The 24,724-nt window shown below is 39.5% G+C and overlaps 4 protein-coding genes and 1 long non-coding RNA gene across 6 annotated transcripts in view; 4 read left to right on the top strand and 1 right to left on the bottom strand.

Moving 5' to 3' along the window:
• LOC139188038 (altered inheritance of mitochondria protein 32-like) overlaps positions 1-24,724 on the top strand; it is a 46,798-nt gene that overhangs the window by 7,612 nt on the left and 14,462 nt on the right. The gene's annotated exons all lie outside the window — the stretch shown is intronic.
• On the top strand, positions 22-10,042 carry LOC114826903 (disease resistance protein RML1A-like). Its single transcript, XM_029107786.2, has 9 exons — positions 22-674; positions 2,019-3,123; positions 3,381-3,665; positions 3,776-4,339; positions 4,410-5,054; positions 5,187-5,272; positions 8,636-8,944; positions 9,028-9,111; positions 9,444-10,042. Exons 1-9 carry the CDS (start codon positions 151-153, stop codon positions 9,847-9,849), a joined length of 4,008 nt encoding a protein of 1,335 aa, XP_028963619.2. The 5' UTR covers positions 22-150; the 3' UTR covers positions 9,850-10,042.
• On the bottom strand, positions 5,861-8,059 carry LOC114826905 (uncharacterized). 2 transcript variants are annotated; one of them, XR_003775914.2, is made up of 4 exons: positions 7,928-8,059; positions 7,526-7,604; positions 7,144-7,239; positions 5,861-6,038 (listed from the first exon to the last, which is right to left on the bottom strand). It is a non-coding gene; the product is annotated as an uncharacterized lncRNA (long non-coding RNA). The 2 variants fall into 2 exon arrangements; XR_011571153.1 differs by having other exon boundaries at positions 7,144-7,249.
• On the top strand, positions 9,962-23,450 carry LOC139188055 (uncharacterized). Its single transcript, XM_070805080.1, has 9 exons — positions 9,962-9,982; positions 10,065-10,130; positions 10,925-11,024; positions 19,208-19,305; positions 20,835-20,903; positions 21,076-21,175; positions 22,005-22,091; positions 22,262-22,761; positions 22,842-23,450. Exons 1-9 carry the CDS (start codon positions 9,962-9,964, stop codon positions 23,448-23,450), a joined length of 1,650 nt encoding a protein of 549 aa, XP_070661181.1.
• Positions 18,928-24,724, top strand: part of LOC139188037 (uncharacterized) — a 57,632-nt gene continuing 51,835 nt past the window's right edge. Inside the window, exons 1-3 of the mRNA XM_070804997.1 lie at positions 18,928-19,124; positions 19,208-19,305; positions 19,481-19,706. The gene's annotated coding sequence lies outside the window, so the exon portion shown is untranslated. The remainder of the gene's footprint in view (positions 19,125-19,207; positions 19,306-19,480; positions 19,707-24,724) is intronic.

Genomic DNA, 24,724 nt, shown 5'->3' on the forward strand with positions numbered 1-24,724 from the left:
CTGTGGGGGAATAGCACTCACGCGTTATCGACACGGCAGTGACATCATTGGCCCATGCTAAATATTTAAAGGGGCCACCTTCACTGGGGAATGTTGGGAAAGACTTGACTCTGGTTTTTTGAAAGCCAAGCTGCACTTCTACAAGCTGCAATGGATACCAGCAGCTCCGCCCATGGAGCTGGCTCTGCCGCCTCTTCGTCTTCTTCGCAGAGCTCAAACCGCTGGAAGTACGAGGTGTTCCTGAGCTTTAGAGGCGAAGACACCCGCAACACTTTCACAGACCACCTCTTCATTGCGTTACGCAATGCTGGAATTAACACGTTTATAGACAACCAGCTCACAAGGGGGGAAAACATACAGAGTGAACTTGACCAAGAAATCGAAGGGTCGAGAATCGCTGTCATCGTCTTCTCGAAGGAGTACGCGGAGTCCCGGTGGTGCCTGAGGGAGCTGTCAAAGATCATGAGGTGCCTAAAAGATCAAGAGGGGAAAATCGTCTGTCCAATATTCTACGACGTTGACCCTTCTCAAGTCAGGAAACAGGAAGATAGTTTTGGGGAAGCATTTCAGAAGCATGAAACGACTGAAGATCCAAATGAGGTCAAGCAGTGGAGAGAGGATCTGAAGGCTTCTGCAGATTTGGGCGGCTGGAATCTCAAAACCACGGCCGACGGGTATACTTTTTTGTTTACTTCAAATTTCATATCACCATGTTTCATCAAATTTCATAGGGATTTTTGTACTTTAATCCTTCAAGAAGATTAAAATTTAATAAAAAGCTAGTGTTAGATTGAATATTGATTTTAGTCCCTTAATGTGTAATTAATTCAAATTCATATTATATTTTTAATTTTATATTTAATAGATAACTTATTTAATGTTATTACTTTAAATTTTATATTTGTTATTATAAACATTTTAATTCACTAATTTTATTTAACTTTCTCTAATTAGTGTACCTAAACGTCTGTATCATAATATATTTTACTAAATTAGTGTACCGAAATGTCCGTACATAAATATATATAGTGAATTAGTGACACATAAGAAAATATGTAAAAACATAAGTTTACCGAAAATTCCGTACCTAACTATATGATACGAAACTAGTGTATTGAAATATCGGTACCTAAATATATTATACTATACTAGTGTACCGAAATATCTATACCTAAACATATTATACTAACCCAATCGAAACCAATCGAAATGTTCGTACCTAAATATATTGTAATGAATTAATGGCAGATAAGAAAATATGCAAAAACATAAGTGTACCAAAAAATCTCTACGAAAATATTTTCTTATATAAGATGCTTACCATAATGAAAATTAAAATTTATAATATTTTCATAAAATTTAAATTCATAAAATTATAAATAAAAAAAGAGACATTGAATACATAAATAGAGTCAAGGGACTAAAATCAAATTTTAAGCTTGTATAAGACATTTTTCTAAATTTCATTTTATTTAGGGATTAAAATCTAGTTTCCTAAATTTCATATCACTATGTTTCACTAATCAACCAAAATTAAGATATTGTAAGTAAGGCATTGAATCTGATTTATATGTTAGAGAAGAAAAATTGGATCATTGGTCCCTGAACTATGATAGAAGTGTAATTTTGGTCACTACATAAAAATTTATTACAATTGGTATATGAATTTTATAAAAGGTAGAGCATTTGCATATGAATTTCTGTCAAAATTAAGGAAGTGAAACGGAGGGTACATGCTTCGTTTTTTATGGGTGTGTGAAGAACAAATGCTCCACACTTTATCAAATTAAAATACCAATTGTAATGGATTCTTAATTATATAATTGAAAGCTACAATTGTGTAATAGTCCAATGACCAGTGACCTAATGTATTCATGTTATAATTGAAGAATAAATACGTGGTTGAATTGAGCTCAGTAAATCACAATTTATTCAAACCTGTTTCAATACGTAAATATATAGTCATGATGAATAAGGCATCTAGTATGGCTCTCGTAATTTGGAATTTCTACTTGTAGCCGTGAAGGAGTGTTTATCGAGAAAATTATTGGGGACATCAAGGGACTATTGAAACCCACAGACTTAAAAGAAGCCAAACACTCAGTTGGAATAGCTTTTCGCATGCAAGAATTCAACACTAAATACTTAGACATTGTGGGTTCACCTGATGTTCAAATAATTGGAATTTGGGGTACAGGCGGTATAGGTAAAACAACGCTTGCCAAAGAGATTTGTAGTAAATATGGTCATAGTTTCAGCAATCAATGTTACCTTGAAGAGGTGAGGAGTAACAAGAAAAATATGGTTAGTCTGCAAGAACAACTTCTTCGAGATCTTTTGAAACGGCATGACATTAAGGTAAGCAGTGTTGCTGAAGGAACCAAGGAGATAGAGAAAAGACTTGGAAGCATGAAGGTACTTGTCGTGGTTGATGACATAGATGATGCGGACCAATTAGATAAATTGGCGATATCACATGTCTCGTTTGGTCCCGGAAGTAGGATTATTATAACAACAAGAGATGAACATGTGTTGAATATACAAAAGGTGGATAAAAGATATAAAGCACAAGGAATGACTAATGACGAAGCTTTTGAGCTCCTTAGTTGGCATGCCTTTGGAAATCCTCGTCCCGACGAAGAATATATTGAGCTCGCAAGAGATGTTGTTGATTATTGTGGAGGACTGCCTCTAGCTCTTGAAGTTGTTGGCCGTTTGTTGGCTACGAAAAAGAGTAAAAGCATATGGAAAAGTACATTGGAAAAATTGAAAAATATTCCTGATAGAAAAATTCATGAAACGCTTAAATTAAGCTACGATGGGCTACGTGATGATCATGTGAAGGGTGTGTTCCTTGACATATCTTGTTTCTTTCTTGGATGGGGTAAACTTCTTGTCACGGCAATATTGGATGGTTGTAGTCGTTTTTCTGTAGAAGCAGAAATTACCACACTTTGCGAACGATGTCTCTTATATATTGATGTAGAGAAAAATTTGAGGATGCATGATTTGATTCGAGATATGGGAAGAGAAATTTTGCGGGCAGAATCTTCTGTGGAATTGGGAAAACGTAGTCGATTGTGGCATAGTGAAGATGCAAAAACCGTGCTTAGGAACAAATTGGTAAGTACTTTTGCAATAAATTTTTTTTTTGTTAAGTACATGTAAAGAAAGAGTATATACGCATATCCGCATATATATAATGTATGACGTGCATAGTATATTTGAAGAAAAAGAAGAAAAGAAAAGGCTTTCATCCACTGTAAATTGAAAGAGAAAATACATAATTATGTTGTATGTCCTACCTTTCTAGTAGTTCATTCATCCAATTCACGGCTCTGCTTTGTGTGAATATTATCCTTTTTTTTTATCTGTAACAGGGAACAGAAGCAGTTGAAGGCCTAACCTTATTTTTGCCAAAAGATTCTGATGACGAGCAAAGCTTCAGTACAGAAGCGTTTAAGAAGATGTGGCGTCTGAAATTTCTCAAGCTGGAAAATGTAAAGTTGACTGGAAGCTACAAACATCTTTCCAAGGAGTTAAGATTGTTGTATTGGGATGGATTTCCTCTTAAAGCCATACCAGCAGATTTTGATCAACGAAACCTAGTTTTTATGCAACTGACCAGCAGCAAGATTGTACGAGTTTGGGAGGATTCGAACCTGGTACGATATAATTATCAATGTCCTTGTAAATATCAACATCAGTCATCATCATACATTCTCTCCTTTATTCATTTGGATTTTTATTATTGTTTTCTCTTTTTGAGTAACAGTTGCCTAAGAAGTTGAAGTATCTCATTCTTGGAGGCTGCCATAACTTGACTAAATTACCAGACTTTTCAAAACTCCCACTTCTCGAGGTATTGAACCTCGGTGGCTGTAAGGGTTTGTGTGGGGCTTACCATTTTTTAGCACAACTGAAGATGATTCAGGCATTAAATCTCAGCAACTGCAATATAACAGATGGTGCCGTTCTCGAAATAATTGGGAGTCTATCTTCTTTAAGAGCTTTATATCTAAGTGGGAATGGTTTTAATAGGCTACCCATTCTCAGTGGCCTTTCTCAGCTTCAGTTTTTACGTCTAAATCATTGCACAAACCTTCAGGCAATCCCAGATTTGCCGAACAGTTTGATTGAATTGGAAGCGAATAACTGCACTGCACTGGAAATAATGTCCGACTTTTCAGAGATGTCGAAAATGAGGAAATTGGAACTGAAAGAATGCCGCAAACTCAAAGATATTCCAAACTTGGAGAACTCATTGGACTACATGGTTTCAATTCATATGGAAGGGTGTACCAGTCTCACTGGTACTTTTAAGGAGAACCTCCAAACGGTATGGTACTCTCTATCTCTCTCTGCTTTTTGTATTGTTGCTTATACTAACTTTGCACCCCATTGTGTAGAAAAATGCATTTGGTGGAATTTTTCTCTCTGGAAATGATATTCCTCACCGGTTAGCCTACGTCGCGAGAGAGGATGAAATTGTCCAATTTGTAGTGCCGCAAAGTAATGATTATATAAGAGGGTTGGCTTTGGGCATCGTTTATTCTTCGAAAAACGACGATTCTACTGGGTTTCTATCCATTGATGTTGTTAATCTTGCCCAGCGAACTAGATTTCGCATCTGGGCAATGAAGGCCACCGTAACTGCTTCCCATGAAGATCATCTTTGGTTGGGAAATATTTCAAACAAGAAGCTCAATCTGAAAGGCGGCGACATGGTTCTTGTAGGAGCAAAATTTTATGGAGATAAAAGAATTGAGGTGAACAAAACAGGAGTAGATATTGTAAAGTGGGATTTGTCTGATAGTGGTACTAATTGGGACACCTATGTGACTAAGCCATATAAGTCTATTGAAGACGGTGCTAGGTCAAGAGTGTCTGATGTAGGCACTGATGCCGATACACTATTGAGCTATTGCCACGTTTTCCTCTGCTACAAGACCCCAGAGGCCTGGCCATGGCGCAACAAAGGCCCTGAGTTCGATCCACTCACTAGGTTCTTCGCATCTGCTCTCAAAGCTCGCAAGAACGACATCACCGTTAAGGTCTATTTTCCAGCTCAATTCGTCGGCATTTTTGATTGCTTTTTCTTACCGTTTCTTATTTTCTGGAGCTACTGAGTTCTGGTGTTGAGCTGAGTTGACTCCGTTACTCACTTTTTTCTTGGTTTTTGATAGACGTTGCTATCAGTAATTGAAGGACACGAAGGAACTGAGTTTTCCGACGGGGATGTGTTGATTTTCCCACAAATGATCAAATATAGGTAAATTCGCATTGATTTCTTGAGATTTTTGTTTTGTAGTTGCTTTAATTTTCATCCGAATTTATAGGATTTAGATAATTAACCAGTGGTTAATTTTAATCCGATTTATAACGATGAACTGAAACCGTAGTTGAGTATTTCTTAACAATAAAACAGTAATAAGAATAAGTATATCAAGCAAGCTTGAGAGGTAAGGAAGAGAACAACAATGTCGCACTGGAGTAATCTGAAGCAATAACTTATAACTATTCAACATGGCACATAAAAGCTTAACTTGGTGGATGAAAAAAGTTCATATGGTGGTTTGATTATGGAGTACTGAGAGTGTTGTCTTACCTATAGCTACATTGAAGAATGCCATGCAAAATTGCTTACGACGGAGAGACTAAAACGTGAGCCAGACGTTAACAATTCTCTGTTCAAGCAGAGAAACAATCAAAACATACTAAGGTGCTAACAAAATGCTACATTAGTAAGAATACTCCACTTGAGACAAAATCTAGAGCTGTTATTGGCATTTAGAAAACTAAGTCGTAATACCGTTATTCGAAAAACGCTCGAGTGCTATTAAAAAATTGAGTCATATACTATTGAAACTAAGTCGTATACTATTGAAACGAATTATTTCCTTACTACAACCACCACTTCCAAATCAAAAGATAAAGAAATAACAATATACGACGCATTGGCAGAAAAGTGTCACATTACATACCATCAAATGACAGCAACTAACTCCTGATATCAGCTGCTGGAAGTAAAACCTTGTCTGATGCAAAACAACAATTAAATCGAAAAAGTACGTAAGTTGTAGTTATATTATGACTGACTGTTTATGTAAAAATGCTTTAGACCTAACTTTCTCCATCTGAAACTAAGGGAAAATCGAGATGGATTCCATTTCATTATTTCCCTTTGAACATGTTCATCTATCTACATCACGAAAAAGAAAAATATTTTTAAAAAAATACAAAGTTTAAGGGATGAGAAATAAAGAAAATTCAGAAAAAGGGAAGATATAAGAGTCGAAGAAGACAGAACCAAAACATCCAAGACTCGCCCACCAAGGTAATCAAGACATCGAAGATAGGACAAGGATTGTCTGCCCTCCACTTTCGGTGCCCTTCCCGTGCCTTCCTGTTTGTGTGGTCACGGTTAAGGCACGTCAACATTTTATATTACTATTCATTTTTGTCTTATTATATCTATAAAAAAAAATAATATAAAATGTTGACGTGGTTTAACCGTGACCACACAAAATAGAAAGGCACCGGAAGTGGAGGACAGACAATCCTTGTCCTCCAAGATAACATCCAAGACTCACCCACGACCCAGCTAGGTAGCAAACACACACATAAAGGCTAAAAAGGATAGGGTCGTCATCATATTAGGTGTTAGGTGAGTCTTGGATGTTTTAGCTATGGTCAACCTAAACCAAAATCAAGTGACAAATAAACAAAGGTATGCATAAATCATTTTCTTTCCGTTAACTTTAATTAATAAGAGTGGGTTTGGATCTATCTTAGTTTGCTTTCTGATGTCAACATGTAAGAGTAGAATGTAGTACTACAAAGAGGAAGCCATCATTGCAAGCCTATATCATGGCAAGCAAGGCAGATTCACTCTCACCTCCATATACTACCAAATCTTAGTCTCTATGATTTTGCCCGAGCTACCTAATGTTGAATATATATCTGTTGAATGTTCTATAACATCAACATTATAAAGGTTTCTAATTGAATCATACATTTAAAATCCAAGCATGAAAGCTTTACAAAGATAAATAAACAAATGTAAATAACTAATTAGGCAGTACACAACAGAGAAGGGAGAGAGAGAGAGCAGTTGAAGGAGTGAGAAACAAAGCAGCATACCAAGTGGAGGGTAGGCAGTTAAGCATTGACATTACGTATGGAATGCCTGAGAACTGATTTGTGCTTCTGTTCCTCATGATCCTCTTAAATGTAATTCTACACATTTCTAAACCAAAATCACAAAGTAGAATTCAAAGAAATTTAAAGAAACCTAGTAAAGATTCAAGCTTTTTGATTATCCAAAAGATATACAGAATCCCATGTAACAAAAACAAATTTATGACACAAAAGACATGATCTTTAGCCACAAAAAGCAAGAGAGAAAGAGAAAGAGAAAGAGAGATAGAGAGAGATTTTGCTTTTTGAACTATGCAGAATTTGCAGAGAATCAAAATATCATAAGTCGTTTAACAAAATTATATTTTAGGCAAAAAGACATCACCTTAGACCCCTAATGAAGGAATTTGAGAGAGAGGGCATACGTGGTTGCCAAAAAAAGGAAGAGAGCAATTCCATGTCCTCTAAAAACGAAGAAACAGAACATTAACAAATACACACGCACAAATCTCAAAGGAAATTGGTAAGAAATAATCTCAATTGAAAAAATAATCAGAAAACCAGAGAGGAAAGTTCTGAAAGTCAATAAAAAACTTAGAACAAAACCTAGTGTGCATGCATTGTTTTTTTTTATCTATTTCATCCAAATCTTGAAACGAAAGAGAAAAGCCTTAAGAGAATCATGTAGTAGCCTTTTTAGCCTCCTATTGTTATGATGTCCTCCTCGACTCATTTGCCGAACGGTAAATTCCCAACAGTAAAGAATGAATTGAAAATAATTTGTTACCTTTTGAATAGTAAGGATGCAGCAGACCCGGACAAATCAACCCATACCTCTAGCCCCTATCCCTTACTCCCTCAATCTCTCTCTATACCCGTTCCCCTCAACCCTACCCTCTCTCTCTATCTGCAACCAACGTTAGTGGACAGAACCCACCCCCCCTCTCTAGCTCCTACCCTTCCCATCAACCCTCTGTCCACCCCCAACCCTTGCCATCAACCCTCTTGTCTCTCATTGTGCAAACCCTAAACTTGATGTCACCGGACAAGGATTGTCTGCCCTCCACTTCTGGTGCCCTCCTATTTGTATGGTCACGGTTAAGCCACGTCAACATTTTATATTACTATTCATTTTTGTCTTATTATATCTATAAAAAAATATAAAATGTTGACGTGGCTTAACCGTGACCACACAAAACAGGAGGGCACCGGAAGTGGAGTGCAGACAATCCTTATCCGATGTCACCCTCTGCTTCTCTGCACAATCTCTTGAACTAAATAGATAATTAGATATATGTTAGCTTCTAAAATTAGTTCTAGAAATTAATAGATAATTAGATACGTGTTAGCTTCTGAAATTAGTTCTAAAAATTGAATTTAATAGCTCAGTTTACGACTAATTCCTTGCCTTACAAGAAATTAAAGAGTTTTAGGTTATTGTTTCCTGTAAATTCCTTTTTGTAATTTTGGAGTTGTTTTTGTTTGTTGATCACAGGGGCTTGAAAGAGTCGGATGTGGATAGCTTTGTTGATGATGTCCTTGTGAATGACAAACCATGGGCTTTCGGAGTGCAAGAGCCGTTGACTGGCCCCCGTGTATTTATATGCGCACATATTAGTGACAATCTTTTTTCCGCACGTTTGGTCGCAGGTATTCTCATTTATAATTTCAAACATGAGACTAAGCTGCGAGGATTGACAGATCAGGTATTTGTTACTGCTTGCTTTCAAATTGGAGGCCGCAAGTATGCTAGAGAACTCAGGATCTACAACCCAGATTCAGATGGAAGCATGACATGCCATTGGTAATATCCGGATCATAACAGTTTAAAATTTATCGTATTGGGAGCGATGAAGGAGTTTGAATATTATGTATTATTAATTGCAGGTATCCCTTCGTCACCTTTTCTGCCGTGTCGCAATTGCTTGATAAGCATATTGGGAAGGGAGAGATTATAGAACGACATTGGAGGTTTGTACGTTTTTGGTTTTGCCTACTATCTTTGGATGAAAATTTCATTGGACGGAAGCTTGTGTTGTCGTATTTTTCAATTGTTGATTATGTCTGATCTTGTATGATAGATTAATTGATATAGAGTTACATTAACATCGAGGAACTTTTGTGGAGAAAACACAAAATAATTGGATATAATTGCATTACCCTGTATATGTTTCTGGTTTGTAATGTTGTTGTGATTTGTTTATTAAGCTTGATCATACATGTTCTTGCTCAATTGTTATTGACGAAACTTAGAGTTGAATCTTTAAATAGCTTAACATGAAATTCAATTTCATTCCTTACAGGGGCCAAATGGGAGCATCTTCTGATAAAGCTGAAGAAATTAATGACCGGGAGCTTCCAAATGGAGAAGAAAATAAGAAAATCGAGGAGAAGCCACAAGAAAGGAATCAGATTCACCAAGAAAAGGGCAATCAGATTGAGAATAATGAGAACTTTTCAGGCTGTTGCCAAGGTGCTAATAGTGATGGATTTACATGTTGCGAAGAAGTAAGTTTGGAAGAGAACGGTGGAAGTGAGGAAAAAAAGCCGAAAGAAACCAGAGGGTCGTGTGCCATAAAGGATGCCTTACGGAAGCTGTCAAGCTTGATTGGGAACTGGAAGCAAAGCAATGTTCTCGCAGCTGCTGCTGTGGTTGGAGCAGTGGCAATAGTGGTTGTGGCCTATAGCTTTTACAGAAGGTCACGCTGAAGCGTACTCTAATCCATGTCGGGTTTTGCCACGGGTGTCAATGCTTTATTTTCTTTTTCATTTTTTCTTTGTAGAAAGATGGTATAACTTCAATTAAATAATCCTCGGAACCATGCTCTTAAATGAACGAAATGTAATAAACTATTGAATGGTTTTATCTTGATTGGGATCTCTTATGAGACTGCTTGCTAAATGTTGATGTGGTGTGTTCTAAGCTTGTGATTATTTTTGATTTGCCTGCTGGACTTATAATTCAATCGTCAATTTTGTCAAAATTTATGGTAATTTTCGTGAAATAAATCTCAATTTTGTTGTTTATAAATTTCAAAAGAGAAAAAAAGGGCATTGATGTCCTCGTTTTTTGTTCAATAAACGAGATAAATGACTATGTGCTAACATCTTAATCTGCTTGAACTATTTTTCAGATATACAACATCGTTGTCAAGAATTTTACTTTCGTTCTAGAATAGTTTTTTTTTTTTTTTTTCTTATTGTGGTTCTCAAACTCTCTCATGTGGTAATTCAATTATATCTGTTAACTCAATTTATTTTTTTGTTGCAAGTGGTCCTTTACTATAGTGGTGGAAAGAAGTTAAGCTCTTACATGACGATGTGAGTTTGAACCTCGTCGGTGGCTAATTTAACAAAATCTATTTTTTGACCAAAAAAAATTAATTTTTCTCTTAAATATAGAGGGCATAGCAAGAATTTTGTACATCCACCTCCTTTTTCCCATATTTTAGGTTGTGGGATGAATTTTAAATTTATCACCTCTACCTAACAGAAAAATAGATGAAGTCAATGAAAAGGATATAAAAAACAAAGTCATGCGATAGCGAGTTTGAAGATCATATAAAACAAATAAAATGTTTAAGAATGAAAATGATGATAAATGACAAATTCAGGGCAATGTAATTAACTCTATTTATTTTCTATATGTACAAAATATTAAAGGCATTTCTATGACACTTATGTACACAAAATTTTACTTTACTCTATATGCTGATTTGTTCACTTTACCACCTAAACTTTTATTATGTGTCTCACTTTACCTTATTTTTTTTAACTTTGTTAGTATGAAAGGGATGAAGATCCAGATGAGGTCGAGCAGTGGACAAGGATCTTAAGGCTTCTGCAGATTTGTGTGGCCGGAATCTTAAAACCACAGCGGACAGGTATATTAATTCTTCCTCTAAATTTAATTCCAACGTCTTGTTTAGCTTCTAAGACTCACTAATCCACCAAAAATAAGGAAAGTGATGATCCAACCCTTCAACAACCCACATCTTCGTAAGGATCATTTAATTCAATGTTTAAATTATTGACTCGTTATTTTTTATATTTTTTTGTTGTTAGTTCGCCTAATCACCAAATGAATTGTGCAATTCCTTCTCTTGTTTCGTTGATAATATTTGCCTTACCGTTGATTTCCAGCGGGATGCTTGATATTTCTAAGTATATGGTATGGTATGGTTCTTGCATACTGGGACCAAAATATTAGCATGTCTTTTTGTCTTTTAATGAATACAAAGATGTGTTTAAAATAAAGAGCAGTATATCTGAACTAGGAGACGACAACTTTTCAATGTGCCGGAATACAACTCGGTACATCAAGTGTCATCATATAAGTGGTTGGATTTTTTTTCTTTTTCGAATTGTGTTTTCAGCACACTAAAAAATCTCTCATAAAAAAAGGTGATAAAATATGTCATATGTTGTGGCCTATATTTAATAGATAGGTGCGGCAAAGAGAAGAAGAGAGAATGGAGAATAGGTTTGAGGAATTGTGTGTTAATTCCCCAGTCCTTGTGCCTTTATTTATAGTAATTAGGAGGAGAGAAACTTGCTCTCCAAGTAATACAAAGTATATTAGGAAAGATCTTCTAGATCCCAAAGGATTCCTATTTTATCTCTACTTAGGATTTACACAATCACATATTGATAAGAACATATGTCACAACACTCCCCCTTGAGTGTGCAAATACTCAAGTAGATGGCGCATCAGATCTTCAGGCAAATGTAGAAGTAGTGGATGAAATCGTCTCGTTTGGTCGGCACAAGTAGCGAATACGAGTCTCAAAAGACGGAAGAATGCAGGAGTGGTAAAACTCACAAAACCTTACTATGGCAAAACCCAAGGTGGGAGAAAAGCCCATAGGCTAAGGAGAAAAGTGAGAAGTTGCATTAAGTCAAAACTATACGTCTTCTGGACGCAAGTAGAAGAGCTCACAAGGGTATGATCAGCCCAGGATGGGTGCCTCGTTAAAACCTAGTTAGGTAGCAAAAACCCAGTGGGAAAAATGCTCCTAATCGTAGGGAAAAAGAGTACATTAAGATCAAGTGAGTATACTTCTAGATACTCCCCCTGAGTTTGACAAAACTTCCAAATGAAACTACAAGCATTGCAAATGAGAAAGTTACGCATACCAATTCATTGGACAAGCTTCTGGAAGGTAGACTTTGGTAGTGACTTTGTGTAGATATCGGTAAGGTTGTCTAGGATTGGACTGCTTGACTTCAATCTTCTGATGCTCATGCTGATGTAGACACAATATGCTTGGTGTTGACTTTGTTGGATGTATCATGATCTGGTCGATACATACAGCGTTGTATTCATGGATCGTTGTTGGGACTCAACGATGGTTGAAAATCGCAAGGATTTTGAATATGCTCAACAAGAATTCTCGACCATATCTCTCACGTGATGAGACATAGTGAGTCTTGGAGCGATTCAAAGGTTTCGCAACAAAAGGTCTCTCTAGTTAACCTCCAAGATATTGCGGTGTTCCTTAATGGTAAAGACATAACCATGCGGGAACGTACCTTGTGCGGTCAGATAAATGGTCTGATTCAGCGAATCCCACAAGGTAGGCATCATTCCGAAGATCAAGGGGGTGTGATCTATTCTGAGATGCATAGGGAATAAGCCCAAATCCGTAGTAACAGAAAAACGTCTTTAACACCAAATTTGGTGGTGGCGTGTTAGGCGCAGTGCTGCTTTATGCCAAAAGATTATCAGCACATAAGATGTCTGATCTAGTGCATTTGAGCTAAGTACAACAAACGCCAATGGTACTTAGATATGGCTGCCTCACGTTCCAATAAGGAACCTTATGCTCCATACCCTCCGTAAAGGTCTCATTTGCATCTAGCATATAGATGATCAGGATATACTCAGACGTAACACCTTCTGGGTCTAGTTTGAGTGGTGGACCAGAATACCATCAAAACTAGCTCGAAACTTCAGGTCGAGGTAATGTCAAGTTCTCCCAAGATCATTCATCTTATAGTCCGATATGCGAGTTAATTTTCTCAACTTTAGCAATTTCGGATTTTATACACGCAGGGGCATATATCCCTAACTGATCAAATATTCACTTAGACGCGTATACCACATCTGCCCGGATAGTTCTGCATCCGTAAAGTGAAGGCCGCTTGAGAATCAAGAAGATGTTCTTGTGGTCTAGAACTATTTGAATCAGTACATCTAAGTCCTTTGGAAACTCCATGTAGGTTCATATCACGATCCCAGAGATACTACAACCACGTTTGTAATGCTGCGATGAATCATATGGCGTATGAGAGAAACCTTGCGCCACAAGGCGTCATATTGCACTATTTCATTCATCTCATTCGTCATAGATTGATTCTTTTAGTTGACCAATCAGTTCTACGTTGATATTAATCAACGGAACGCGGTTCGTTAACGTCGCTTTTCATTTATGTCGGTACCATATAAATGAAACATCATTTATGATAATCTCATTCCAATTCCATATCTCATCCAAACTAGTATACTGGACCAAGAACTTCAGGTCTCGGGAGTAATCCGGATTTAATCTCATGAGATGAAAAGGTCTGAGACAGCGATCGAGGGGCGGATTCATTCGTGCCACGTTCCTCCTCTTTTGGGGAGGTGAATCCTCGAACCGAGTGATCTACCATGCTTATGGCATAAGATAGATTGATTGGCTAGCCGCCAATGTACGAGGGTCGGCCATAATTGTGGCTTTCCTACTTTCAGGATAAAGGTCCGAAGTACATTTGGTACACATCTTTGCAGGCATATTTGCAGCTGGTATATGTGATCTCGTCACTTTTTCTAGATCAGAGGAAATGTCTGGTTAAACTCTGACGATCTAGATTGGGATCGATATGAGACATAGTGGGGACGTCCACGATAATTCGCGTCGTTCTTTAGGAACGTTGACGTGCTTATCTCCCCCTAACGACGGGAAGAATGTCTCATAAAAGTGACAATTCGCAGAATGAGCGGTAAAGAGATCGCCTGTCAAAGGTTATGCAGTAACGAATATTAGAAGGAGAATCATAACCGACATAGATTTCCATCCTTCCTTGAGGACCCCTTTGTTTTTGTGTACGTAAGGGCGGCGCAAAATGGCACATAGACCGCACAACCAAAGACGCGCAGATGCGATATGTCGGGTTCGTATCTGGTAACCAACTGACACGCGCTTTATAAGGTTGGGTCGTGACGGGCCTCAGGCAGACCAACATGGTTGCTTGCAATATTGCATGGCCCCAAGCAGAGGTCGGGAACTGTGGTACGTATGACCAGTCGACCACGCAATCATTTGAAGGCGTTTAATGAATACTTCTGCTGGGTCGTTCTAGGTATGAACATGGGACTGGATGTTCAACTTTCAAAAACCCAACCGACATGCAATATCCATCGAGATTTAAATTGTTCGATGTAAATGTCGATGTAAATTCTCCAACTTATCCAATCAAATAAATTTGATCAGATAATCAGGGTGGTGAGCCCTGAGCTTGTTAATCTGAGCTACCAGTGTGGAGAATGCAACTTGTGGACAACAACCACACGTGTGACAAACGTGTAGAAGCATCAACCAATACTGTTGATGCACAAAATCAGCGAAGACTTTGGTACAACAGAAAGTGTCAGGTTTTGTGACCTTCGCTTGGTTGCTTCGGTCACTAGTGAGGATAAGTACGTAAATGAATAGAGATAGAGAAGCAAACACAGGATGTACGTGGTTCACCCAGATTGGCTACGTCCACGGAGTCGAGGAGTTCTCATTAATTGTGAAGGGTTTACACAAATACATAGGTTCAAGCTCTGGTTTAGTGAGTTCTAGTGAATAGTTTAGTACAAAATGACATTAGAAATTATTGTGGGAGTATGACCTCTATTTATAGAAGAGAGTTTCTAGTTTTGTTCTGACATTGACACGTGTCGTGTTGTAATTGGCTTCTGATGTTGACACGTGTCGTGTTGTGGTTGGCTTCTGATGTCGACACGTGTCGCATTGTGATTGGCCTCCCGGTTGAAGGGAAGCTCTTCTGGATCCTTGATGGTATAACGTTGACCGGTGCTCAGTAGTTTCGGGATTGGTCAAGTATGGTACAAACAGTGCTCCCCTAAGTTCCCGAGTGAGGGAAGCTCCTCGGTTGGGGACTTGCAAGATCCAAGCCGCTGAGTAATCACGAAACTTCTAAGTACCGAGGTGTGGTATCGTCTTCACTTGCCTTATCTTTCTCATAGGTAGATGTGGCATCTTCTCTGGAAGTACGCTTCCTCCATTCAGGGGTGGTGTCCTTAACCGGGGGAGATGCACAAGGTAATGTATCAATTTCACTTGAAGCTTACTTGTAGTTTTGGGCTTGGTCAAGTGCGATACAAACCCTATAGTAGGAGTCCCCCAAGTCGCCGAGCTAGGAGATCTGCCGAAAGAGGTGACAGACAAGGTAAGCAGTCAAACTTCCAAGCAAGCAACCCAGGATCGGAGGTTCGTCTTCGGCTTCCGGTTGATTGTTCTCCTTTTCCTTGTCTCTCATTCAGCTGCCAGGATAAGGAGAAACAAATGGAGAAGAGGTGATATGAGATACTTTTGCTTTTGAAGAAGTAACTTTCCACAGGCTAATTCTTGAACTGTGCCGGAGGGTTTTTTGGTTCCCTTCAGAGTATAAGGCCGACTTAAGAATTTGAGGGTCAAAACAAGTCCATCAAATCTAGAGTACGTTCGACCTTGATGATATGGGATACTGTTGCTGTTGACGGAATAGTGAATGTGGTATGGAAAGGTGTCGTGATGTAGTGATCTGTTTCAGCTCATCGTTGACCCTTCTGCTTCAATCTTTTGCATGGCAGAAGTGGTGTGCAACCTTTGCATTTAAATGGTCCTTCAGAACATTCCTTCATAGTGACTCATCCATGCTTGGCAGCTTCAGTGTAAAGAGCCAATATCTGATCAACTGTCATGAGGTATTTGCCGGTGGAATTCGTGATCTTGACAGCAGTTGAGGATGAGTACTCGAGAGCAATGCTAAGTAAGCAACCAGGCAAAGGTTCCAGGCAGTCAGTTCCAGATTGGAGGTTTGATTTCAGGTTCCGACTGACTGCTCTCTTTCTCCTTGTCCTGCAGGTGTGGACAAGGACAAAGACAAGGATAAGGAGAAAGCATGATATGGGATACTCTTGCTTTCAACCTTGATGATATGGGATACTCTTGTTTTTGGTGTGGCTTATTTGCTGAGGTATTATCGGGGGGAAATAAAGCTGAGTATTTCGAGAGGTTATGTTGAGGGTGCCTTCTCGAATGCGAGAAAGGGTTGAGCATTTTTGCAGGTTTGCCTGTCCGTTGAGGAGGGAGGTCGATGTATATAGGGATTTCCCAATAACAAGTAGTAATGCTATTCCTTTACCCTTCTTGGTCACAGTAATGTAGTGGGAGCTGCCAGCTTCACGTGTTTTAACTTTGTCAGAGCACTTTGAAAAAGTGGTATGTGGTATCTGGAAAGCTGATGTTACGTGTGAAGATTACAGACAAGCTTTATCTAAGGAAATCTGGCTCTCGAAGTTCTGAGAGTTGTGCCTCTTCTGTTTTCGAACAAGCAATCCCGTCGAGGATCTGACTCTCGAGATTCGGAAAGCGGTGCTACTTCGGTTTTTGAGAAAGTAATTATGTTGGGAGTCTTTTCTCGAATGTGAGTAAAGGTCGGACGTTCTTGCCAACCTGTCCTGCCGCAAAATACGGAGGTCGACACACATAGGGACTTTCCAGTTGTCAAGCAGTGGTGCTGTTCCTTTACCCTTGTGGGTAATAGTAGGGTAGCTGGAACTTCGAAATTCTCGTGCCTAAACTTTGTCAGAGATCTTTGACAAAGTTATATGTGGTACCCGAGGAGTTGATGGTGCATGTGGAGAGCGGTGATTTGAACAGTAAGATTCACGTGCTTTCTACTTCACCAGAAATCTTCGACAGATTGCCCGTAATTTCCGCAAAGCTGAGTGTGCATGTGACAGGTGCTGACGAGGCTGAAAAAGCAGGTGCTTCTTCGATTTCTGAGATCGGCCCTCGTGGTCTCTGAGCAGCCCAGCTTTTGAGAAAGCAAATGCCTCTTCGATTTCTGAAGCTCCGTCGAGTGCAGATTTTTATAGAGGTTGGCATTAAGTTCCACAGCACACTTGAATCTCTACCAGTAGAAGCTCCCTTCTTGCACTTCTAAGATCTTGATTTGTCTGACCTCTTCCCTCTTCAACACATTTTAAAATGTCTGGACCCTCCGACCGTCGTTTTGACTTGAACCTTGGAGAAGAGACAGCCACGCCTTCTCCAGACAACATATGGCGCCCATCCTTCATATCCCCTACTGGTCCTCTTACCGTTGGGGATTCTGTGATGAAGAATGATATGACCGCTGCAGTGGTGGCCAGGAACCTTCTCACTCCCAAAGATAACAGACTACTTTCCAAACGGTCTGATGAGTTGGCTGTTAAGGACTCTCTGGCTCTTAGTGTTCAGTGTGCAGGTTCTGTGTCTAATATGGCCCAACGCCTATTTGCTAGAACCCGCCAAGTTGAATCATTGGCTGCTGAAGTGATGAGTCTCAAACAGGAGATTAGAGGGCTCAAGCATGAGAATAAACAGTTGCACCGGCTCGCCCATGACTATGCTACGAACATGAAGATGAAGCTTGACCAGATGAAGGAATCTGATGGTAAGGTTTTACTTGATCATCAGCGGTTTGTGGGTTTGTTCCAAAGGCATTTATTGCCTTCGTCCTCTGGGGCTGTACCTGGTAATGAAGCTTCAAATGATGAACCTCCAATGCCTCCTCCTTCTGGGGTTTTGTCAAGTACTGAGGCTCCGGATAACCACCCTCCGGTGCTTTCTCTTTCTGGGGCTCTACCGACTGCTGAGACTTCCCCTAAGCAACCTTTGTGAAGGCTCCCTTTTGTTTGTTTATTTTGACTCATGTATATGTACATATTTGTGGCTTTATCGAAAATATTAATAAATAAGCTTTGCTCCATTTCAACATATTGTGTTAAATACACCAAAGCATTCTTCAGAAAGTTCTCTGAATTTTTTTTTTCTTTTGTCGAAACTTGTATTGTTGAAGCTTTGTGAGTGAAGCATGTAGTTTGAGGTAGTGTTCCCTTAATTTCCTGAGTGAGGAAAACTTCTCGGTTGGAGACTTGAAAAATCCAAGTCACTGAGTGGTTGTGAGACTTCCGAGTATCAGGGTGCAGTAGCATATGGTGGGAGTCCCCCAAGTCTTCAGGCGAGGAGAGTTGCCGAATGAGATGTCTTGCTTGCTACTAATATGTCAAAGTAACGAAGCCTTGTTTTGATGTCACACCTTCATATATGCCTTATCCAAAAATATTTCAAGCTAGGTTTAGCTTTGGGAGGGCCCAAAATTTTTGTGTAGCCCAAAACTGCTCATTTGTTTGCAAGCCCACGAAAAGAAGGGATCCAGTGCCTTTGTTCATTTGTTATTTGTGTGGCAAGCCCAAAGAGGAGAACATGTTTGTGCCCACTCCCCTTTATTTAGTTTTTTGTGAAGCCCAATGTATTCTTGCTGCATATTGGGAGGTAGATAAATAATAACAATGAGACTCAAAGTCTCATCCCTTTGCCTGTGTCTTCTTCCCCATTTCCCCGGACTTTGTTCAATATGGCACTGTGCACTTATTCCTTTTGTCCGTCACTTTTGGTGGCTTTTGGCTATTCTTTTGACTGGCCTTTTTCTTTCTTTGCTGGAAAGGTCTTCATGTCCTCACAAAAATCTGAATGAGTCCAAAGGCATGATGAAGGAAAGTGGGTGTTGGAGCCAAGGAAGGGAAGGAAGGAGTTAACGGAGAGGGTGCAGTAGCTCTGCAATAAAACATCATGTTCTGTAGCTCAAATCGCAAGGTTGTCTTCATGAAAGTTGTTCCTTAGCTTGTGAACTACAACATATCCGAATTTGAGAGCCATCGGAGTAGTACAACTCCAGATATTCAGGTATGTTGAGTAAGTGTTCATCATTTTGCGGTTAACCCGTCAGACTTATTGTGAGCTTCGAAACTTCATTTTGTCTTGTTCAGATCAACATACTTTCTTCATCAAAGTTGTTTCTGACCTTGTGAAATACAACATATCCAATTTTGAGGTTCATCGGAGTAGTACAACTCCAGATATTCAGGTATGATGAGTAACTGTGCATCAATTTTCTGTGAACCCGTCAGACTTATTGTGAGCTTCAAAAATTCATTTTTTCGTGTTCAGATCAACATACTTTCTTCAACAAAGTTGTTTCTTATCGTCTCTTTCATGACATATCAAAAATTCAGAATGAACTAACGGTTAAATATTTCCAGATCTTCGAAACATCACAGCAGCTTTTAAATTTGCGGGAATCCGACTGTCATGTTGGGAGCCTCAACACTTTAATTTCCGTAGCTCAAACAGAAACGATTCCTTCTTGAAAGTTGTTCATCTGCTCAAGAACTATAAGGTGTCCAAAATTCAGCTCCATTGGAGAAGAGCAGAGGTTGCAGAAATTTGATAGATGAAAGGAGGCGGAAGAGGAAGAGAGGGAAAAAGGTTGCTTGGGTTGGATTTCTAGTTAACTTGGGACTTTGGCTTGTTGTTTGATGTATTATAATATATTTGGAAACATATACATAATTGCCTGTTTGTTGATGACAGGGATGTTGTGGGTGTAGAACAAAACAAATGTTTGTGTTGACCCCTGTGTTGTTGTACAAGTTCAAAAGAATATTGGTTGTGTGAACAAAATTTGTTTATTTGCCACAAGGTTTTGTGTTTGGAAAATAGTTGAATAGGTAAGGTTTATTGACTATAAATTTGTGCTTGGGTAGATAGCTTGACTAGTGAAGAGCTTTGGTGTTGAAGCTTCATAGGTGAAGCTTTGGTGTTGAAGCTTTATAGGTGAAGCTTTGGTTGGCGAAGCTTTATAGGTGAAGCTTTGGTGGTGAAGCTTTATAGGTGAAGCTTTGGGGTTGAAGCTTTATAGGTGAAGCTTTGGTGGTGAAGCTTTATAGGTGAAGCTTTATAGGTGAAGCTTTATAGGTGAAGCTTTGGTGGTGAAGCTTTATAGGTGAAGCTTTGATGTTGACACCATAAATTGATTGTGCTTCGCACTATCTTGATGAACATAGTGCGAAGCTTTTGAGATTGATATTTGTCCTCCATTGATGAAGCTTTTGTTGGCACCATAAATTGATTGTGCTTCGCACTATCTTGATGAACATAGTGCGAAGCTTTTGAGATTGGGAGTTGAATCCCATTGATGAAGCTGTTCCCCCTTCCCTTTTTTTTTTTTTTTGTTTTTTTTTTTTTGTTTTTTGTTTTTTTTTTTTGTTTGTTTTTTTTTTTATTTTTTTTTTGTTTTGTTTTTTTTTTGTTTTGTTTTTTGTTTTTTTTTTTGTTGTTTTTTTTTTTGTTTTTGTTTTTTTTTTTTTCGGTTTTTTTTTTTTTTTTTTTTCGGTTTTATTTATTTATTTATTTATTTATTTTTTTTTTTTTTTTGAGGGGGGAACTGAAACATTTGAAATTTGAAACTCCTTAATGTTAGAAGTTTGAAGATCCTCCATGTGGGGCTTTCTCATGGTTTGAATTTGAATTTTGAATGTTAATAGCCATGTTGAACTATACATAAGAAGGATAAGTTCTCATTCTTTACCTTACCTTCATTTGCTCATCTTGTAGGGATTTTTTAAGACAAAGTGCTTTTTACTTGAGAGGGATTCTAGCATTGCTTTGCTGCACCATCTTCAGGTTGATAGTCTTCTCCACTACATTGGATGTTTTCCTTTTTGTTGAATTGTTGGAATGTTCATGTATTTTGTGACGAACATAATGAACTAGTTGAGCTGTTCTTCATGCCCTGTGAGCTTCCTTATGTTTTGATCCTTCATGTAGTAATAGAGTTTGTTTCTGTTTGTTGTAGATGTCGGAGTCTGGAAGTCTTAGTGATAAGGGCTCCCCTAGCTCGAGCTCTAGGTTTGAGCCTGCAATGTCGGGGTCTTCATGGCCTTTGTTAGAGTCTTGTACAAAAGAAACGTTGGATGATCCTCACAATTGTCAAACCTTAGCCAATATTGGTTCTTCCTCCATGTTAGTGGGTGAGGGGGTTGTTTGTGACGCCATACCCATATGTCGTTCTGATCCTCACCATTGTCAAACCTTAGCCGAGATTGGTTCTTCCTCCATACGAATGGGTGAGGGGGTTGTTTGTGATGCCATACCCATATTTCGCTCTGAATTCACAGCGGACCATTTAGAAAATAACTTGTTAGATAGCGAAAAGCAGCTTGAGGCCCTAAGGCAATCATGTAGTATCCCCCGTAGTGTAGGAATACGTTTGGTGCGTTGTGAAGAATTGCCTTCGGAGCCGCCCAAGGGTCATGTTATGTTCTATACCCAGACATTAATGACCTTGGGGGTAAATTTACCTTTGCATCCGTGGTTGCAACGAATGCTGGCTTTTATTGGTTATGCACCTGGGCAACTCAACCCTGGTTTCTGGGATACCTTGATCGGGTTTTATATTATTTGGATGGAGTGTGGATTAGGTGAGCCTTCCTTCCATCAGTGGCGCTACTGTTATAAGATGCGCCCGGTGAAAGCATGTACTGGTTATGCTGAATGTGCATGTCGGAGGGAGAGAGAGCGTGTTGTCTTTAATAAGAGAAAGTCGTATTGCACATGGAAGAAACGTTGGTGCTTTCTTTATAATGATTGGGAGCATGCTAAGGGTGTCACGCCTGAGCGACGTGTTCCTACTCACTTCCAGACTGTAGGTTGTAATGTATCCATTTTCTCATTATTTGCTATTGTTGTGATTTTCTCTGGCTTCTAAGATTTTTCTTCATGCAGTGACACGAGGCACCATCAAACTCTCCGGACAGGAGCTAGCTGATGTAGAGAAAGTGCTGAGGGTGCCGAAAGAAGATAGATACTTGGGTAAGCTACGTCCCTTGTTTTGAAAGTACGGTTTCCAGCCCTTAGTTTCCGAGTGCCAAAGACGAGCGAGTAAGTTGTATCCTCACTTGATCCTTGTTCTTCCCTTTTTTTTTTTTTTTTTTTTTTTTATATATAATGTGGTATTCCTTACTTTGATTTTCCTTGTTCAGTGGAGAAGGTGGGCAAGAAAGTGGAGACTAGCACCAAGAAAAGGAGAGCGCCCATGTTAGTTCCTTCAGAAGACATCCTGTTTCACAAGGAAGCTCGCAAGCACCGAGTGAGACCAATTATTAAAACTAAGTCTCGAGAAGAAATCCTCAAGGTTGCTGCCTCGAAGAAAGCTGAAGCTGAGGCCATTGGATGTGCTGCTGCCATAGTTGCTGGGGAAGATAGGCGATTGCTGCCTCCTCTTCCTATTATTAATCCCATCTTTCCTCCAGGTAGGGAACACATTGGGCAGGAAGGTGATCCTAGTTTTAGCAGCAAGGGTAAAGATAAGGAAGAGGTTGGCAGTGTCCCTTGGAAGGATTTGAAGGTTGCCATGCGGCCAAAGGACTTTGGGTATATCAACAATTGTCTGGCAGGGCGTCGATTCACTTTCGATGAGCTCGGAGAGCCCCTAGCTAAAGATGAATCGGATTGCGACCGGATGTTGAAGCTGTCTTCATATGTGAGTGTTACTTTATCATTCCCTTGTTTTCTCCTCTTTATTAGCATTATTTTAGTAGTGATGATTGTCTTGTCATGCAGGTCATGGCTGAGTATCACGACAGACTGCGAGAGGCTGAACGGTGCAAGGTGAAATTGAAAGAGAATAAGCAGCTTGTGAATGATGCCAGGAAGACGAGCAAAGCTTTAGCTGAGGCCATCCAAGTCAAGGATCAACATTTTGAGAGTTTGAAGAGGCGGAATGGTGAGAACTTGAGACTCAAGGTACAGTTGGAAGCAACTAAGAAACAGTTGGAGACAACTATGCTCGAGGTTTCCAAGGTTAAAGGGGAGTTGGATAGTGCCTTGGTTGAGGTTTCTGAGCTGAAGAGTAGTATCCCGGCTGAGAAGGAAGCTGCTGTGAATGAGTTCTTGGGTTCCCAGGCCTTTCTCCATGTCCTTAGACCTCGCTGTGCCCGGGAAGTGCACTTTGAAAAAAGAAAGTGGATGGCTGTCCTTGATCGTTATGATGATGGAAGTGTTCTTCGAAAATACCGTGAAGAAATAGATGAGCATCATCGAAAAGGCGAAACCTTCGACCTTGCAGTTTATTCGAGCAGTGCAGATGAGTCTAGCGATGATGCTAGTGCTGATGAGCAGGGTCATCAGAGTGATATGATCAGGGGTTCAACCTTAGATGAGGATGACTAGAAGTGCTTTCACTTTCTGCATGTACTCTGCCTGCACTAGTTTGTTGTTTGTATGGCATGTGCCATGTTATAAGCTCGAGGGTTTTCTTTTTTTTTGGTATGTTTATGAGTGTTTGCATTATCAAGCAAGTGTTTGTATTATCAAGCTTCGAGTGTTTGTATTATCAAGCTTCAATTGTTTGCCCTATCATTGATGAATGTTTGGCTATGTTTGCATAGATCCTTTGTATAGTCTTGTTGACATATACCTAGATTTTATTTTGTATTGGAAACATGTGCGTTGAAGCTTCAACACTTGAGTGTTTCATTGCTCAGAATGTAAAAGAGTTTAGGGCCGAGTTGGCTAAATCACCTCTTTATTGAATTCATACCAAATGGTCTTTTGTTACATAGGATGCCGAACGGCTGTAGCTTAACACTTGTACAATGTAAGTCTATTTGTAATAGTACTTCAAGTGGTCAGCATTCCATGGATGGCCAAGGGTCTTGCCGTCAGAGCTTCTGAGCTTGTAGGAGCCAAGGCGGCTGATGCCGACGACCTCGAACGGTCCGTCCCAGTTAGGACTGAGTGTTCCTTCACTCGGGACTCTATCACAGAGTAATCTTTTCTTCAGTACCCAGTCTCCCACTTTGAAAGAGCGAGGTTTGACCTTTGAGTCGTAGTAGTTGGAGATGCGTTGCTTGTAGGCGACATTCCTCAGGTGAGCCTGATTTCTGTGTTCCTCGACTAGATCCAGGTTGAGGGTGAGTTGCTTGTCATTCTCACTCTGTATGTAGTTCTGGATTCGGTATGTTGCTTGCTCAAGCTCAACCGGGACAACTGCTTCTGTACCAAAAGCAAGTGAGAATGGAGTTTCTCCTGTGGAAGTCCGATATGAAGTGCGGTATGACCAAAGAACTTGAGGTACGAATTCTGGCCAACAACCTTTAGCTTTGTCCAAGCTAGTTTTCAGAGTGCGCTTGATTATTTTGTTAACGGCCTCGACTTGTCCATTAGACTGGGGATGGGCTGGAGAGGTAAAACATAAGTTGATGTTGAACTTAGAGCAAAACATCTTGAACTTCTTGTTGTCAAACTGCCGCCCATTGTCCGTGACTATCGCATTGGGAATGCCGAATCTGCAGAGGATGTTCTTCCATACGAAGTCCTCTATTTTTCCCTCAGTAATGGTTGCCAAGGGTTCTACTTCAGCCCACTTTGTGAAGTAGTCAACTGCAACGATTGCATAGCGGACCTTGCCTTTCCCTGCAGGCATTGGGCCGATCAAATCAAGT

Source organism: Malus domestica, chromosome 09, assembly GCF_042453785.1.
Source record: "Malus domestica chromosome 09, GDT2T_hap1".
Classification (NCBI taxonomy): Eukaryota; Viridiplantae; Streptophyta; class Magnoliopsida; order Rosales; family Rosaceae; genus Malus; species Malus domestica.

Bases quoted from the DNA above. Each gene is read 5' to 3' on its own strand.
- LOC114826903 (XM_029107786.2), top strand. From the start codon at position 151: ATGGATACCAGCAGCTCCGCCCATGGAGCTGGCTCTGCCGCCTCTTCG. The intron at 3,666-3,775 runs GTACGATATAAT...TTTGAGTAACAG, and splicing joins TTTGGGAGGATTCGAACCTG to TTGCCTAAGAAGTTGAAGTA. The intron at 4,340-4,409 runs GTATGGTACTCT...CCCATTGTGTAG, and splicing joins TTAAGGAGAACCTCCAAACG to AAAAATGCATTTGGTGGAAT.
- LOC139188055 (XM_070805080.1), top strand. From the start codon at position 9,962: ATGCTCTTAAATGAACGAAAT. The intron at 21,176-22,004 runs GTACAAAAGAAA...TTCTTCATGCAG, and splicing joins ATGGCCTTTGTTAGAGTCTT to TGACACGAGGCACCATCAAA. The intron at 22,092-22,261 runs GTAAGCTACGTC...TTCCTTGTTCAG, and splicing joins GAAAGAAGATAGATACTTGG to TGGAGAAGGTGGGCAAGAAA.